Here is an 18,380-nt window from a genome sequence, read left to right on the forward strand (position 1 = left end):
CAAGGACACCTTCCACCAGACCAGGCTCCTCCAAGCCCCGTCCAACCTGGTGTTCAACACTTCCAGGGATGGGGCATCCACAGCTGCTCTGGGCAACCTGCTGCAGTGCCTTGCCCTTGTAGTGAAGAATTTCTTCCTAATAGCTAATCTATACCTCCCCTCCTTTGGCTCAAAGCCATTCCCCCCTGTCCTATCACTACCTGCCCTTGTAACAAGTCCCTCTCCAGCTCCCCTGTCAGCCCCATCAGGCACCGGCAGCTGCTGTAAGGTCCCCCCGGAGCCTTCTCTTCCCCAGGCTGAGCAACCCCAACTCTCTCAGCCTGTCTCCACAGCAGAGGTGCTCCAGCCCTCTGACCACCTTTGTGGCCTCCCCTGGACTTACTCCAACAGGTCCATGTCCTCCCTACGGTGGGGGCCCCAGAGCTGGGTGCAGCACTCCAGAGCCGAGGGGCAGAATCACCTCCCTCCACCTGCTTTTGATGCAGCCCAGGATTCAGTTTGCTTTCTGGGCTGTGAGTGCACATTGCTGGGCCATTTTGAACTCTTTGTCCACCAGCACCCCAAGTCCTTCTCAGGGCTGCTCTCAATCTGTTCTCCACCCAGCCTGTATTTGTGCTTGGGATTGCCCTGACCCAAGTGCAGGACCTTGCGTTGGGCCTTGCTGAACTTTGTGAGGTTTGCTTGGGCCCCCCTCTGGAGCCTGGCAAGGCCCCTCTGGGTGGCATCGACTGGTAATAGAAAGTGGTGATGATCTGTGTGCTGTGGTATTGAGAACACACTAGTAAGCGGTGTTTTTTTTGATGTAGGCCTTGTTTTGATGGTAGGCATTTTATTTAAGCACATGAGTTTTGTGAGTAGAACTGGGAGATGCAAGAAAACTACATTACAGAAGTGCTTTTTGTCAGTGAGCATCTTGTAGTGTCCCCATTTTACAGACAGGACTCTGGGGCACCAGAATTGCACACGAGTTCCACATAGCAGCTGAGAACTAAATCCAGCATGCCCATATCCCAAACTTGTAACTTAATTATAACTCCATCCTTCTCTTTGTTCCTGAACGTTTGGTGATCTCTGATTTGTGGTCTCCAGTGAGGAGAGACTCATTTCTTAATAGCTAAGAATAAGGATATGGGTGGTGTGTTTGTACTTCAGGCTGTTTCTTTTAATTATAAGGTTGTATATGACAAAGGAACTACATCAGTCTGTGTGAACGAAGTCTGAGGCCAGTGCTGCATTGTGAAACCAACACTTAAGTGATCTGACATGCGTGTGAAGGTGGCGCACTGATAAGGGCTTCCAGCACTTTCAAGAAGCAAACTGAAAACAAGGGACAGTGAGAGTCATTGTTTTCTGGAGATGCACAGCTTGTAAATGTTCCTGAAGCAGGGTAAAGGACAGAGCTCGAGTAACTTCATGTAGCTGTGTTCACGGTGGTACCAGCTGTTCCCAGATGCCCACTAAAATCCCCTTTACCCTGCTGTGATGGACAGCTGGACTTTTTTTTACCATGTGGCAGAGGCAGAAGTTTCTTCAGAGAAGAGTCCCATCCTCCTTCCAATTCCACTGTTGGAAGCTGTGGTGCAAAAGGTGATGGATGTCACAAAAATCATTGGTATGTCTTCATGTCAGCAGAAGACAGGCTGGTAAATAGGTGTTGCTTCTTAACAGCTTTGAATTCCCACATCTAAACCCTTTCTGCTGGGTTTGATACTTTTGAAGGTGAGTTAACAGTCTTGACTGGGAGAATCTGTTAGAATCTGGATTCCATTTTTACTGTGGTTGGGGAGCCACTTGCTGTGCAATGATGATTTCAGAATACCACTCGTAAGAGAATAGTTCACACTGCCACAGTTTTCCCCCTGCCTGCTTACTTGTCCTTTGAATCAGACAACCCCTGCAGCTTACAGGGGAAGAATTGCACAGTTTAAATTTGCTGTTGGGCAGACTATCATGAAATGAGCCTCCAGCAGTTGTCACAACATGTGGGTGGTTACAGCCTTAATAAAGATGCAACAATTCAGTGTCTGGGTCAGCCAGTGTCTGCAGTGAAGTCATACCCTTGGTATCACTGTGGGCATTTTCTCCTAGATATTTTGCCGTGATGATGTGGCTGTGCCTTTGCAGACCTCTAGATTACAGACTTGTGGAGGAGTGTTTGTTGGTATAATTTTGCTTTGTTTTTTAATGTGTCCTGACTCAACTGTTACTTAAGCATTCACAAGCTTCTTTTTCTGTCTTTAGAAGATTGGGTTTGGGTCTTTTATTTTTTTCTGAGAAAATGATAATATAACGTATAAGAAAGAGTAGTTTCTCTTTTTTTTTTTTTTTTTTTTTTTTGTATTAGAGGAATCCAATTTGGTTCTAGTTTCTGGGTGTAAGCATGTTGTAGATGTGAAATAATGAGGCTTGGCTGAAACAACCAGTTCTGAAATATCTAGAAGAACCACCTGAAGGCCCTTATAAAGTCTAGCAGTTGAAGCAGCAGTAACTTAAATTGGAGGCATGTGCCACTGTTGAAAACTAAGCCATGTATGGGTTGAAGGGTTTTGTTGGCTTATTTGTTTGTTCCTTTAAGAAGGGTTTTAAGAAAAAAGGAAGTATCCAGATGAAAACAGCAAGAAAGCACCAGGCATAGCCTGAATAAACATGTCCCGTATCAAGGGTATTGTCTATCATTTTAAATAAACTTCAGTGAATTTCCTGATTCTGGTACTTTCCCCTTTTCTTTCTGATTGGAATGTATCATAAGACCTTTAATATTTGGTTAGTTGTTTTGATCCCAATGACTGATATGCAGTGCTTATTTTAGTGTAATTCACAAAGTTGATGGCTGGTTAGGAAAAGATAGAAATAATCATTGTTTCAGTTTTAGGAATGGAAACCCGAGGTAGGACTTATCATTATAGATAGGTCACTACCTGAGGTCCCTTAAGAGGTACACTTTTGATACAGTGTCTTGAGCTATAAGAGCCAGGCAGCTTGGATCTGATGCTTTTTGTAGAGGCATAACTCGGGTGTGTGGTCATCCCTTCCCTGTGTCTGAGTTTCTGTTGCAGGAGATCGAGCTGGAGCCCTCCGGGTTGTACCAGTGCATGAGTCCATGTCTAGGCACTGTGGGCAGCCAGACAACTTGAGTGTCCTAAGACTGGCTTTAAGATAGCAGCATAGATGTAAGTGCTGAGAGGCAATTGTGTGAGACCTGATCCTGGCTTTAATACATAAAACTTGCAGAGGCCAATGTCGTCTGCCTTGCGATATGCAGTGGTCATTCTCATAATGGTATTCAGTAGGTTGGTCAAACTTACAGCTGTGTAGATGAAGTAACAATAGATGTGAGTTACTGACCTCTTTTCATTAAGGTTTTTACTTTTTTTTTCTTTTTTTTTTTTCTTAATTTCACATCTCTTTCTACTTCCCTAGTTTGTTCAGGGAAGACACAGCTCCTGCTGTGTGCTTGGGCTTTGCAGGAAACCGGAAGCTCCAGAAACTGTGAAATTTGCTTGTGAATGTTTTAACAGCTTGCTTTTTACCTTCCCTCCATTGTCTTAAGGGCACTTGCACTCTGAATATTGATGTGTACTAAAAAGGTGTATTCCATGCATTACTAACTATATCCCTTGCATGTGCAGTGTGAATATATCTGTTCCAGAACATATACTTTGAAATAATTGCACCCATTCTTTTTACTGGGGGAAGGTAATTACAAAGACAAGCACACTGTAAAATAGCCCCCTTCTAATTTTTTTCTTACTGTACCAAGTTGTCTTTGGCTGACTAAATGCCTTAAAGCAAGTTCTGCAGAGAGGAGGAGTGTTACTCATTGAGATTAGTAGGTGTGGCTGCAGCAAAATCAAGCAACCTGAGTTTAAGGTCTGACCTTTCAGTAAAACTACAGGGTGCAGTTCAGCTTTAAGATGCTCTATCCAGTATGAGTTTCACTTACATTTTGACTGGGTGATTTCTCTCTCTGTTTTTGGTCAAAATGAAACCTAATTTGGTAGGTGGTTTTTGGTTCTGAAGCTTAATGACCTCTAACTCTCTGACTTCCAGGTGGAACACCAGTATTCACACATATTCACTGTGACAGTAAGGAAAGCCACAAATGTCACAAAAGGAGCGATTGGTGACATGCGTGAGTATTTCTCTTTCTATTTTGTCTCTTCCTTTTAGGAGACTGTTGCTGTAGGCAAGGGGAGATGACACATCAAGCTTGTCGTGCATTAAATGATTGTTAGTGGGTTGGTGTTGTTCTTTTTTGTTTTGCTTGTTAAATCTAGGGCAATGTACCCATTTCATTGCTCACTCAAACTCCAAAAGCAGATTTGCCACTCCTTCTTTCCATTGATCCAAAAAAGCTGAGTGCATTGTAAACAATTTGCTTACAAGCAACCAACACCTACACTTAGTTCTTTGGCTCAGTTGGTGGAGGTGCTGTTTTGCGTACAGTGAAACTGGCAATTGCTGTATCTTCAAAAGGCTATGGTTTGGTGGTTGGGAACACTTAAAAAAAAAAAAAAAGGCCCAGAGCTCTGCTGCGTCAGTGCAGTAAGAAGAAAAAAATCTAAATGGGATAAGCAGATCTCATGGTGGAGAGCTATATGACAGCAGCACTTCTTCCCCTTTGCGTTGGGCTTCTGAGCCTCTGGCTGAACAGGAAACCACCAGGAAGAATGACCCATGAAAACTCTTGTCTGCTCTTAAGGGTGAAAGAAGGGGAGGATAATATATTGGCTGTTCTGTAAGAAGAATGTTCCTGCTTCCTTGATTCTGACTTTTGCTGTCAGGTCATCTCTCCCCCTTTCCCTGGCACTTCATGCAGAGCATTGCATAGCCCAAGAGTTGCAGGCTGGGGCTGGGCGGATGAGCATGGTGCCTTGCTCCTGCTCTCTTATCAGCCTCATTTGATGTGCAATTCGGTGTCTTCCAGCTCGTTCCTGGTAACTGCTTTCAGCTGAAACTACAGCAGCTGCTCTGACACACAGCTCTGATTCAGTTAACAGGATTTTCAGAATTAGTGTTGACTGTTGTTATTAAACTTGAGGGGTAAGTGGAAGGGACAGTTGGAAGGGGAATGTTCAAGACCCTCAGGTGTGAGGGGAGAGAGGGGAGCCCTGGCAGAAGGGAAGAAGAAAGAACTGGGAATTATTTAACATCTATTGTGGGGTGAAGGAAAGGAGCACGCAGAGAAGATGCAGTGGGGTGTTACCCTGGTGGCCTGTGAGAGGGTCTTTATATAAGATGACCTCAGGAAAAGTGCCATAAAGAGTCGAATGAGGTGCCCACAAGTTTGCGTGTGTAAGAAGATAGGTGAACTGGAAAGACACAGAGGTCTTTGTCAGGAGACAGCGTGGGGAACGTGGGAAGGGAAGAAAGGGGGTTGCCGTGGTATATTAAAGGGAGTATGGAAAGGGCGAAGAAAGCCAGAAGACCATGGTATTTCCCGCCAAGCCAGGACAAGTGTGGTCCTGTAATATAAATTCCAAATATTATTCATCAATATAACTGGATTTTTTTTTTCCCAGACAAAACCCTTATCTTACCAAACCATCAAAACCAGAAAGTTACTCAGGAGGAAATTTCTATTTTGATAAAACCTGACAGAACTGTGCTCAAGGGCCACTGAAACCTGCTTGGTTTCCTGTCTGCAGCAGCTAGTAGCTCTGTAGCCTGAGGCACCTGCAGTCTGGGGCATCTCTGAGTGAGCTTACAAGTTCCTGGGGCTTGTTCTTGGAGTGCTGGCAAATCCTCTGAAGTGAGAGAGAGAAAAAGAAAAAAAAAAACCCAACCAACCAACCAAAACCCCCAGAACAAAAACCCAAACAGATTGCTTCTGTTTTTATTTTGGGAAAATAAAAAAATGTTTTTATTTCCCATGTGTATATACAAAGCTTGGTGTGTTGGAACCTTGAAGCTATTTGATCAAATCTGTAATCATGTTAATTAAATATGCCTGAAGCTGTGAGCGGCGGAGGGTCTTTACAGTTGATCATGCCTTTTTTTAAATTTAATTTTTATTTATTATTTTTTTTGTTTATTTATGTGTTTGATTTGCCAAAACTGTAAGTTGAAAGAATTTCTGAACTTTTACGCTGGGTTTCTGATCTCAAGGCTTCACTGCCAGGGAGGGTGGATGTGCTGAGTAGTATGAGATGCCTTGGTTGAGGTGGGTACCTGAGTGTTGCTCTCCCATGATGGGCACTATCAAGCTGACTCTTCTGGTGGGTTTCTCCTGATTTGTTCTGTTGTTGTTGTTGCTCCAGTTTGTGTAGACAGTGACTGCTCTGTGGGCAAGAGAAGTAATTTTACATTTTGGTAGTGATGGAGGTCCTGGGGAATTTAAGAGATTTTGTACAATGTTTTACTTTTTTTCCATATCAGTCTTTCCAAGACTTTCTGGTATAGCTGTTGAACATCTGAGTAAATCTAAGTTTATTAAATATCTGGAAGTGCTTATAATTTTACTGTTTGTGTGGTATTTTTCATCTTAAGGATCGGAGGTCTAGCTCTGCTCAAGGAGTTTTGGATGAAAGGTCTAGCGTGCATGGTGCCCCAAGTCTGTGGGTGGGCATGGAGGGCCTGACTTCTCTGGCATAGTTATCCACACCTCTGTCTCCTCAAGTCTGGGCTGGGGAGACCTGCAGTACTGTAAGCAAGTTTTTCAGTATTTCTTACGCACGTGCGCGCCCCGCGCACACACACACACACACACACACACGTCTTGGCTGATCTGGTGGAACAAGAATGAAAGCTGGAACTAGGATAGCTTCCAGCCCTCTATTTTTTGTAGTGATCTGACAAAGGCAAACAATCAAATCTGAATCTGGGTCATACCGGGACCGAGTATCTAAGCTGCGGTACCTGCTTTTGTTTCTCACTGATGAAGCCCATCAAAATAAAAATGGCAATAATTGCATCATAGAAACTTTCCATGCAAATGCTTTTCATGTATGAAAGAAGTTAGTTTACTGGCACCACTTTGGCATTCTGTGAATGTATGTGTGTATGATAAACAAGAATTACTGTAGAACACATGATCCAGGGTGTTTGGGAGGGGGTGAAAAAATTTTTGAGCTCAGATTCCCTCTTTCCCAGGAGTTCATTCAAGTCCCTTCTTATTTCGGGTGTGCGCCCATTTACTGTTGCCTTTGTATACGAGTAACAGAGTGGGATAGTTGGAAATTACACTAAAGACACCTTCTCTATACCTCCTTTTCTGGCTCAACATCACTCCTGACTCTTCTACATCTCCCCAAGTGATGCAGGGGGATGGGGAGTTGGGGTTGGAGCCAGTTCATAACATGGTGTCTCTGCCACTCCTTCCTCACACTTTTCCTCTGCTCTAGTGTGTGATCCTTCCCACAGCATGAAGTCCTTCATGACCTTCTCCAACGTGGGTCCTTCCTATGGGCTGTAGTCCTTCCAGAACTGCTCCAGCATGGGCCCTTTCTGTGGGATACAGTCCTTCAGAGACAGACTGCTCTAGTGTGGGTCTCCCATGGGCCACAGTTCCTGTCAGAAAACCTGTTCCTGCCTGGGCTTATCTCCATGGGCCACACGATGGGAGTCTGCTCCTGTGTGGGTTCTACATGGGCTGCAGTTTCCTTCAGGGTGCATCTACCTGCTCCAGCATGGGATCTTCCACAGGCTTCAGTGTGGTTCTCTACTCCACTGTGGTCCTGCATGGGCTGCAGGGGGACAGCCTGTGTCACTAGGGGCGTCTGTGCTCTGGCACCTGGAGCCACCTCCTCCCCCCCCTTCATCACTGACCTGGGTATCTGCAGAGTTGCTTCTCTCACATTTTCTCCTTCCTCTCTGATAGCTACTGTGCTGTGGTTTTTTATGATTTCTTAAATATGTTACCACAGAGGTACCCCAGTGCTCCTTATGTGCTCAGCCTTGGCTAGGCAGCTGGGCCACCTTGGAGCAGCTAAAACTGGCTCTGTGTGACATGAGAGCAGCTTCTGGTATCTTCTTACAGAAGCTCCCTCACACCCCCCGTAGCCCCCTGCTGCCCAAAACCTGCTGCATAAACCTAATACGAGATGGAATATCTCAAAATCTGCATCTTTTTGGTGAGGATTTAATTACCTTAATTGCTTAGCTTTCTGATGGTTGCTGGGATCAATAGACCCTGTAAAATCAGTTCTCTGGAGCTTTTGGAAAAGACCTTGCCTCCAATCCAGTATATAATGGATGTTTAGGTTTGAATCTATTCCAGATACCACTGTACTGTAGAGCCTTTGCTTCCAGACTTACTTTCTACAAGAACTTGTAGAAAAAGCTCAGAACCCCAAACTGCAGCATTTTGGAAGAGAAATGCTTGAAACTGTGGTTCTTCTTTCCATAGCGTCTTTTCCCTTCTGGACTTTTCAGGGGTTTTGGTGGAAAACTGGCCAAAGGAAGCATTGTAAATTTTGTCTTAAATCTTTAAGGATCTGTTTTTGTTCAAGTGTACTGGCTTTCAAAATAATTGGTAGCATCTACAAAGGAAACTAGTTGTGTGACTCTGCTGTTACTGATCACTAATCTTGCTTAATCCTGTTGTGGATTTGCAATTTTTGTTTGCTTCATCTACTTTTGATGCTATGATATTACGCAGTATGATTCCAGGCATTTTAAGGAAAAAGTATTTTCTTAAAAATTAAAGTATTTCAGATTTGGATAGCTTGTGGCACTGGTACTTAGCTTCTATCCCAGTTTTTGTTCACCCAGTTGGAATTAAGGATGCATTTCCACCTAGTTAGGCTGGTCAGATAAACAGATTAAAGTATTGGGAGCAGTCTAGTCAACAGAGCTCAACCCTTGTTGCAAAACTTGCTAATGTGGAGAGGGAAAGCAACTCCTCTAAGTAGCTCTTGACACAGCCCATGCTGCTGCAACCAGCAACAGACATCCCCCGCAAGTCAAGGAGACATTCTTCTGCTGCGGCAGTGTCACCGATACCCTTCCTGGTTGCCTCCTGCTTCTCCAAAGGAAACGAGGAGCTGTGGCATTGTGTGGGACAAGTGAGCGTCTTTCCCTGCCTGCAGTGCCAGCCTGGCCCTAGCTGTAGGATCTGCTTCAGCAATGTGGATCAAAAGAGGAGGGGGTGTCCGGCGCAGTTCCAGTCTCCATTTCTCTCTTCGTAGGCCTTTGCTCTGGGCTTCTATTAGCTGTGAGCCATAGCTCCTGATGTTGAAGCTGCCTTATTTAAAGCCATATTCATAGTAGTTCAGTGCAGTTTAGGCATATGTGTACAGTGTTTTAAACTTGAGCTAGCTGAAATGGAAGAATCGGAGATTTGCGTGCTTGTATTGGGGCAGGGACACAACTGTGTCTTACAGCAGCTCAGTCAGGACTAATCCAGCTGCTCTCTGTATTGCAGCTGGCCAGCATTGTACCCTAACTCAGCTACAGTATACTTGATTTAACTGTTGAAGCGTCACTAGATAATGCTCTTCCTGCAAAGCCCTGAAGCAGGACCTGGTTTTTGGAAGGGAGCTTCCAGAGGAAAGCAAGCCAAACTACTCCCCCTTTTCAGCCAGACAGCCTGGAGAGTTGGCCAGTCTTCTGTACATGCAGATCTTCACGTGGCCGGCAGCTGTAAGATGTACGGTGTGTCTGAACAGAACAGAACCAAGGAGGAGACCTGGAAGTATCTCACAGGAAGGAGATAGAAATGTTCCCATTCGGATCCATCCTGCTCTAGTCTGTGGTAGGGTGGCCTGGATGGGCAACTGAGTCCCAGGGTGACCGAGACCTATTTAGTTTGACTCTTCCTGACAGCCCTTGAACCAGCCCTGCTGTGAGTCATGTTGTGTAGTGGTCCGTGCTCCTTGTTAACCATAGCAGATGCCTCTGGCTCCAGAGCCATAGGCTGGTAATGAAATATGCATCCTTAAAAGATGTGTATCTTCAAAAATGAACCATACTAGTAGCAACCGCTGCTGCAATGTCTACTACAGATCACAGTCTAACACTGAGGCAACTGTAGACTAGATTTCAGTTTCCTTTGCCCTGTTGTAGTTTTAGCGAGAAGCAGTGCTGGGAGGTGGAATTTGTGTTGGAAACAGGCTCATGCGTTCCCCAGTGATCCAGATGTTGCTCTTTCCGGTTGCAAAAAATATATTTTCAATGAGAACCAAATTCTGTCTCTGAGTAGTTGCCATGTAGTTATTGAGACATGGACTGTTTCTGTAAAATGTTTGTGAAAACTTTTCATCCTAGAGGAAGGCTCTCCTGTTACTCCATTACACTGTAATGATAACATTAAAGCAGTCATGCTGGCTTAGCGCAGGGATCCATCTTACCTGATACTCTGGTTGAGGGACCTCCTTGTCTCTCTGCTTGAGGCCCTTGCCATGCTGTGACCAACTGCAGCTGCAGGAGAACAGAGCTTGACAGTGGTTGGGAACTGTTTGTTTCATGTGCTGTCATGTCTCCAGGCAGAACTTTGTGGTGGGGCTCTCCTCCAGGGACTCCTGGACACCACTGTTGCTCCAGTTTGAGCTGTTCACTTCCATTTAGGAGGGGTCTCCCTCCTTTTATTCCATTTGTCCTCTGTAATAATTTGATTTCTTCCTGCTCTTTTCTTTTTCCTTTCATCCCCCTTCCCAGGGAGGGCTTTGAAGTTGTGTTAGGGTTGAGCTAATGCCTGATCCTAAGGGAGAATCGGGAAGAACATCAGTCATAGTCAGATACAAAGGAAAAACATGAACGGGGTAAGCATGTGGTACTTCCCAAGCACTCTGCTGTCGTCAGTAAGGGACTCCCTGAGCTGGACGTGCTTCTTACGTAATTAGTAGCCCTTGCTGAGTTTCTCTTGAATGAACTTCATCTCTCCTAAGTCTTCTTGTGCACAGCTCCTTTGATAAGGAGTTCTGTAGGTTGCTGTCTACTGTGTGAAGATGACTTTTTATTTGTTTTGAAAATGTTTTTTTAAAAGTGTGATTTGAAGCATCCTCTGGTTACTGTCTTGCATTTTGTGGGATGCTAACTGTTCCACATATCAGTCTGTATCAAAAAGAAGTTCTTACAAATAAATGGATGTGTTCATTTATCTATTTCTGACTGGAAGGGAGGGAAAAAAATCAGCCTTCTCATCTTCATCACTACAGAAAGGAACGCTGTTGTAAAGCCTGTCACTAAAAACTATGCTCTGTCAAAGCATCTGGCCAACAGTGTTACAGGAAAGTTGAAATACAGGGAATGTCTGCTTAATGCTAGGTTGTATCATGCTTAGCTGGACAGATTAACTCAACCTGCACAATCAGCCCTTTCCCTTTATGGACCTGTTAACATGGATGTGCACACACTGTTCTGACTAAGCATTTTGCAATCCATTCTTCAGTCCTGTAAATGAAACTCCTGTAATAACCCGAGCGAGCAGCGAGGTTGGGGCAGAAACAATTCACAGGTGTCACTTTGTTTTTGAGTGTCCTGTAATCGCTTGTATTTGCAATGATGATGCTTTTACTAAGATGTGGTGTTTATGTAGCCATCCTGAGCCTATGCTTAGTTACGATTCTGCCCAGTTAGGACAGCTCCAGGTTTTTAAAATGATCCTGACAATTGTCTGAGTTAAAAAGTCAAGGGAAGATCCTTTTCTCACTCAAAGGCCTGGAGGCTGCACCTCATCAACATAGTAAATCAAGCTCTAGGGCTGCTGGTAGAGGACCAAAACCTCTAAAGCCTTTTGATACCAGACACAGATCCAGTGTAAACTTGTTCTGCGGATTCAGAAAATGTTGCCAATTTAAATTTTTATTAGCAGACTGTATGCCAGACTAGGAATAATCTATACTCCATCAACTAATATAAATCTGGAATAAAAGTCATAGTGTGGGTTTTGAGTAATTTATCAGGAATGTGATGATATGCCTGAACCTCCTCTAGACCAAATTATGACTGCCCAGATCTGGCATTACTGTGGACCCACAGTCATAGCTGAGCTAGGCAGGCACGCCGCCTGTTCCTTCTCTCCTGCTTGTGTGTTTGTTGGTGGAGTGAGAAGTTTCACAAATTTAACACTGAGAAGGCTCTTAAGACCTAGGCATTTAAATTGACTTTAAAAAAACCCAAAGCCTTTAGTTTCTGGCACACTGCTAGAAAAAGATTTTTCTCTGGGTTATTGAAAGCTAACATTTTAGTCACTTTTCACTGCTGTCTGTCTGCAAAGAGAACTGTAAAGATAATCTAGAGAAGTGAATGTTTTTTTTTTTTGTTGTTCTTGGCACTTCTAATTTGGTTTGAACCTATGGAGGTTCAGCTGACTGGTTTGGTTTTGGTTTTTTTTCCTTCCAAGGCTGGATCAGCGATGTGGCTAGAGGTGTCCCACCCCAGTAAACTGGGTGGTAGTACAGTGCCTGTGCTGGGAGTTCAGTTCTTTCCTTCACTTAAGTAACACCAGAGATGAAAAGCACTGTAATAAAAGACAGTAATAATCTCTAATAAATGTATTACCCAATTACAGGATTTCTCATAGCATAACTGCTTCTTTGAGAGCTGCCTTACTTGTAGTCACCTTCCGCTCATGAAATCTTGCACTGCATCATCCCCTTTGCAAAATTCCTCTTGAAGATGAAGGCCAAAAGCCCTGGCATTGCCTGCAGTACCTTAAACAGAGATAGCAAATAACCTGTCACCTCCTTCTTGGGACCCCTTACTAGCAATGTCTTTGTGTACTCTTGGATATTTTAGGTTCCCTGTGGTCTTCTGGCATGTTTCCAGACTCTTGGTCTAGCATCTGTATTACTGCTAGCCTGCGAATTTGGTCTGTTTGAAGACTCTCAGATGTATCTGCTCCATATGAATGGGAGGCCTGAATTCATAGTGGACTCAACAACAGTCCTCTTTGAAAATGGCAATTCAGAACAAATCTAAAAAGAGAGATCAAAACTTGAGCCTTATGGTTGTTAGCTACTGCAGAGTTTTATGGTATTGAATGGAGGGCTTGTGATTGTGTGGCTGTGGTGGTTTTTAAAGCAAAGATTACCTACGAGGGTAACAAGATGGTTTCTTATGTGGCAGCCTGACACAACCACTTCTGCTCCTGGCATTCCTGGGCTCCACCTCTTCATGCAGGAGAAGAACTTGGTTTCCAAAATCACACCACCAGCCTCCACAGCAAAGACTACATACTGGTTCGTTGCCTGAGAATTGGCAGGGAGGGTACACCAAGCTGATGTGCACCCCGAGGACCAGCAGCCTGGTCGGACTGCTTACCACCCCTTGGTCCCACCACAGCCTGGTCGGACTGCTTACCATCCCTTGGTCCCACCACACAGCCAGGGGGTGTTGCTGGCTGCTCAGTGGGGGACCTTGTGGCACTGCTTTTTGTCTGTTTCTCCTTGCCTGTCTGATACTGAATTAAGTGATCAGTTACTGGTGCCTGTGTTCTCCAGGAGACATCTTTATTTAGGCCCTTGTGTTAGTCTGTCCTTTCACTAGCATGCAGCAGAGCAAGGGTAAGCCAAGTCCAATAATTCATATATTTGTTAGTATGTTGTTCGTGAGACACTTTTTTTTTTGCAATTATTGATATTTATGATTATTGATAGATACTATTTTATTCCCTTTTTAAAAACTGGAATATCACTTTAAACTGGGAAAAAACATGATTTGAAAATTCATTACATTTTCACTTGGCTCAAGCAGAGAGAGCAAATCATATTTCCATGCCACTGCAAAGCATATTGAGCCCCATAAAATTAACTATTTTAATAAAAAATATTATTTAATAATAAGTAATTGAGTTGTTCTTTTTGAATACACATTAAAACTGTGTTTCTTACTTAGGAAGAGATTCATGTACTTGTGCCATGCTGGTTTATTGCGATTGATACTAGTTAACGTTCAACCTGTTGGAAATGCCTTCATGCCCCCTGCTTCGGGTTTCTCTAGGGAATTGGTAGGTTTGGTAATTTCTGTAAAATTTAGACAGCAGTGAGTGTGCTGCACAGCCTGCTGCACTCCCTTCTCCAGCGAGATCCGCTTGTGCGCAAGGCAGAGCTGGCATTTTTTAGTTTACCTCCCCTTGGAAGACAGAGAGGTAGTCCAGCAATGCCTGTTCCTAGCTTGGCATCAGTCAAGCCACTCAGCTGCATGTAACTTCGTACTAACAAAGTAGTCTGGTTAGTGTAACTCTTAAGTAACTGTAGTGCAGTAAGCCAAAACCATGGTGGAAAGTATTGGGACCTAGTGGGATTCTCTGAATGGGGTTGGACTTCATGGTAGAGGGTGTTGGTTAACCACAAGGCAAAAAAACTACAATGGACCAAATTAACGTAGTTCTTCAAGGAAGTTCTGCCATGTCCTTGCTGTAATATTCCTGTAATTGCATAAACATGGTATCTGGAGATCATGGATCCAAAAAATCTGGATCCAGATTTACTTTCTATAATGGGGATGCATATATTAATTGAAATTAAAGTTGATATAGTTGTATTTAACATCCATTATGTTTGCAAGTGTTTACGACATGCTCACGTGGCAGAAAAAAGACAAATTCTTATGGTGCAGAGTCTTCTTGCAGCAAACCAGATTTTAGAATACTTCAAGAACTTTGCATTTCTTTCAACTTTTGGTGGACAAATGAGAAAAATTTTAATAGATGATGGTAGTGGCTTCATCCTTGGCATTTTGTATTTGAACAGGCTTTCTATAGTTTGTCTGTTATGCTATTGAAATTGGAATGACTGAAATATATATTTGAAATATTAATTATATTAATATGAGGGCCTGATGACAGTCATCTCACCAAATAAATAATGTAAGATCCAATGGTTTCCAATCATTATAGAAGAGTTTACAGGTTTCTTTAATAGACAGATTGCTTAAAGCATTGCTCATTTTTAATGTGAAAATGATTGATCCTAATTACTGTCCATTGTATGTTTCACTTCATGATTCATAATGTAATTTAGAGATAGAATTCTATAGCAATTACTTAACCAGGTGATAAATTAAACAAAGAGAAGTCAATGAATCCTTACTTCCTACCTCTCAGCTATTTCTTAAGCCATTGTGTTTAAAAAGAGAAGTTTAGATGCCAACTCTGCTTTTGTTACTGGATATCTGTCTTCAGCCCCTAGAGATTTGCTGAAGGCTTTAAATCTTGCAAGGGATTGTTAAGAACATTTTGTTAATTACCTTTATAATTCATCTAGTTTAAGCTGTTCGTTGCAAGACCCTCTGTTATTTCCATTGACATCAATGCTGAAACTTGATTTTATTTTGTAGTGTAAAAGCGGCATTTTAGACATACTTGTACTTAGTTGTCACTTCATATTATTTTTTTCCTGAGAAATACTAATGGAGTCTGGTCCCTCTATTCTGGAGTGTTATATCTATGCCATTATGTATGAAGTATGATCTTTTAGTTGCATGCACATATTGAGGCACTTACTGTAAATAGTCAAAGAGTGCCAGAAGAGAGGAATATGGAATCATACCATGCAGTTGCTATCTTATGGTAGTGCCTGTGTCCATTTGCAAACCTTCCAAGTTTTCCATTTGCAAACCTTCCAAAACTTTACCTACAATAAGAAGCTGAGATGCACTGCAGGTAGCTAACCAACAAGGAGGAGTCATGTGAGAATGCTTGTGTAAAGAATAGAACAGAGCCTAGCTGAGCTGTATAGAAACTTCGGGTTTTTTTCAGAAGTGTCCTGAGGAAGAAGTACACCTTGCTTCTTTTGAAAAGTCTGTGGTTCGTAATTCAACTAGTCTGCTAAAATTGAAAAGTAATTGTATGACAGTGTTACTTCTACACAGATAATTCTCTTGTATTGACTGCACTTGCAAAACACCACCTGTTGACCCATAAACTGTTTTGTAAAGGTGCTGCCTTTTATAATAAAAAAAAACTTTTAAAATCAAAATACAGGTAACAGCAGTGGTCAACTTTTCACTTATATTCACTTATATTTTCAGATTAGTTTTTTGGAAAAAACACACTTGGCAAATTATCCAGCAAAACCGCAAACAGGCTTAAATACATCCATGCAAAAGGATACACACTCTGTCTGTTTTATCTGCTTTTGATAACTTTAATTTTTGAAATACATTAAGTCGATACTTCCGTATTACTTGCCAGATTGCTGGTAGCTAGTTTTTGGTCCCCTGCCAATAACGAGGAGTAAGATTTTGATTAATATAGTATAGCTTATAGCAATACCTTAATCAGAGCACACAGTCTTCCAGTATTTTTCCTCTTCATCTGAAGAAGGAAGTTATAAAATAATAGATTTTCATTTTCTTAATTGAAAATAGCACAAAATAAACTTTCAAACATGAAAGGGCAGATGATTAACTCTTTGCCTCAGGTCAAAAAAGATAATAAAGTCAGGGAATGAGGGTGTGGCTTGGCAGTACTGAGTTACGAAGACTGATTTTTCTAAGTTTAGTTGTTTTGTGCCTTGGGTTTAGTTTCTTTTTCAACACTTACTTGGAGTCTGTCTGATAGGAAGTTAGTAATAGTATCTGTATGCCAACTGTGCAGCGGGATGGGGTTTCCACATGCTTCAGGATTTTGAATACAGATAGGAAACCATTTGCTGCTTGTGTTTAAAAGCAGAAATTCGACTTCTGTAACTTATAGTTAAGGCTGATCACATAATCACATAAAAATCTGAACGGAAAGGGAGGCATTGACGTTTTGCCCAGAACACTGTTCAGCACCAGTATTCTGGTTAAACCACAAGCTTTAGTAGACAAGTTCAGTCTCTTGGCAGAGCAAGTCTGTAGTGTTCATTGCCAAAGTAGCGCTCAACATCCAGACTGACCAGATGTGATCTTGTCACTTTTGATTTTGCTAGATATTTTGCTGTTTTGTTTCAAGGGGCCTTATTTCTGGCACAATTTTGTGTTGTAATTCAGGGGAGCTAATTATTTCAGTAAAACGTAGCAATTAGTTACATCTGTCAGTGAGAAAACAGATATAAAAAACACTTGAGGGTTGATCCCCCTGTTCCCCTGTCTTTAAAGAAGAGACAAGATCAGACAGATTCTTAGGAGCTAATAAAGATTTGCTATTTAAAGGCTTTCCACACTGATCCCCAACTTTAAATAGCTGCTTGTTAATTATACAGGCAGTGTGACCTGCCAAATCGTAGCAATTAGCTAAGCCCCACAGATATGGTGTAAAACTCAAGATGTTCTGGGGAATGCTGTAGCAGTCCAAGGACATTCTGACACAGTGAAATCTTTGAATCACAAATATTTACATAAAAAATTTTAATTGAGTAAACCAAAGTCTAGAAGGTTTGTTTACTGTCACTAAAGCTTCTCTAGCTAGAGGAATATTTAATTCAAACCACGAGCCTTGTGTATTATTCTGCATCTCCAGAGATATTTGAAGTACTTTGTGTGTAAGTTCAGTCTCCCTTTATTTTTGGTGATGGCATCAGAAGATGCATTAATTCTGGCAGGTAGTCCCCCTTAGAATTGCTGGGAGGCCAAACACTTTTAGTTTGGATTCCATTCTGCCCCGGTACATAGACAGAACTTCCTAAGTGGTTTCAAAAAGCCTTTTTTTTGGTTGTTGGGTTGGTTTTTTTCCAAAAGACGATTGATTCCCTTTTGAAAGTATCAAGCTTTTTTGTTTTGTTCTTTTCCTCCTTCTCCCAGCTGAAATGACCATGTGGTTCTGGGCCTCAGCAGTCTCACTGATAATGTTGTACTGAAATCCAAGAGGCTCTTTTTTTTTTGTTGAAAAAACTATCTTTAGACTTGAAGTGTGTACAAGGAGGAATGTTCAGACATGTTTCACCTAGTAATGCGTTTTAATCTCTTTCAAAAAGAGATCTTCAAGGAAAGGATTCTTCTTTGTGGTGGGTGTTGTATTTGCTTGGAAACGTTTTGCTAAAGCAGAGGACAAACTTTGCAGAGGGGACGCTGGAAGAATGTGTGTGTTCTACTACAGCAGAGCAGGTGGCTTCTCATGGTCACCAAAACCACAGAAATAACCTCCCATGCTCTCCTGTGAAGGATTTGAGCAATGCTTTAGAGAAATCTGTAAAGGGCTACATTGGCCTTGGCCTAATTTGACAGGAAAAAAAATATCTCATTGTTCAGAAAACCCCTCACTGGACAGGAAAAAAATTACATGCTTTAGCTGTTTGGAAAGGTAGGATTTTTAGGGCTGCCAACAATGCATCCTCTGCTCTCAGGAATGGCTGTTACTAGACACATCAGATGAGTTTTGTCAATGTGTGTTTTTTGCCTACTGATAATTCTGATTAGCTATAGTTGCCATAAGTTTCTATATTTTCAGTTAGTGTTCTGTGCAGTTGTTACTCAAATATACTGTGTAAATAAGATCTTGTTTCTGTGGTGACCTCCAAAAGCTGTGGTGATTGCAATGGCTTCAGATTTGAGCAGCTCTCCTTATGCTGTGTGTA

General features: G+C 42.4%; 1 protein-coding gene across 2 annotated transcripts in view; it reads left to right on the forward strand.

Moving 5' to 3' along the window:
* The window catches only part of PLA2G4A (phospholipase A2 group IVA), an 83,306-nt gene that overhangs the window by 20,893 nt on the left and 44,033 nt on the right, over window positions 1-18,380 (forward strand). The window contains exons 1-2 of one of the 2 annotated variants that reach the window (XM_080406454.1): window positions 468-3,170; window positions 4,051-4,132. In XM_080406454.1, coding sequence (XP_080262580.1) covers window positions 4,129-4,132 — 4 coding nt within the window. In that variant the 5' untranslated portion in view covers window positions 468-3,170; window positions 4,051-4,128. Of the gene's footprint in view, window positions 1-467; window positions 3,171-4,050; window positions 4,133-18,380 lie in introns of those variants that run through there. The other variant, XM_080406453.1, reaches the window with a different exon arrangement.

Source organism: Falco punctatus (genome assembly GCF_963210335.1).
Source record: "Falco punctatus genome assembly, chromosome: 11".
NCBI lineage: Eukaryota > Metazoa > Chordata > Aves > Falconiformes > Falconidae > Falco > Falco punctatus.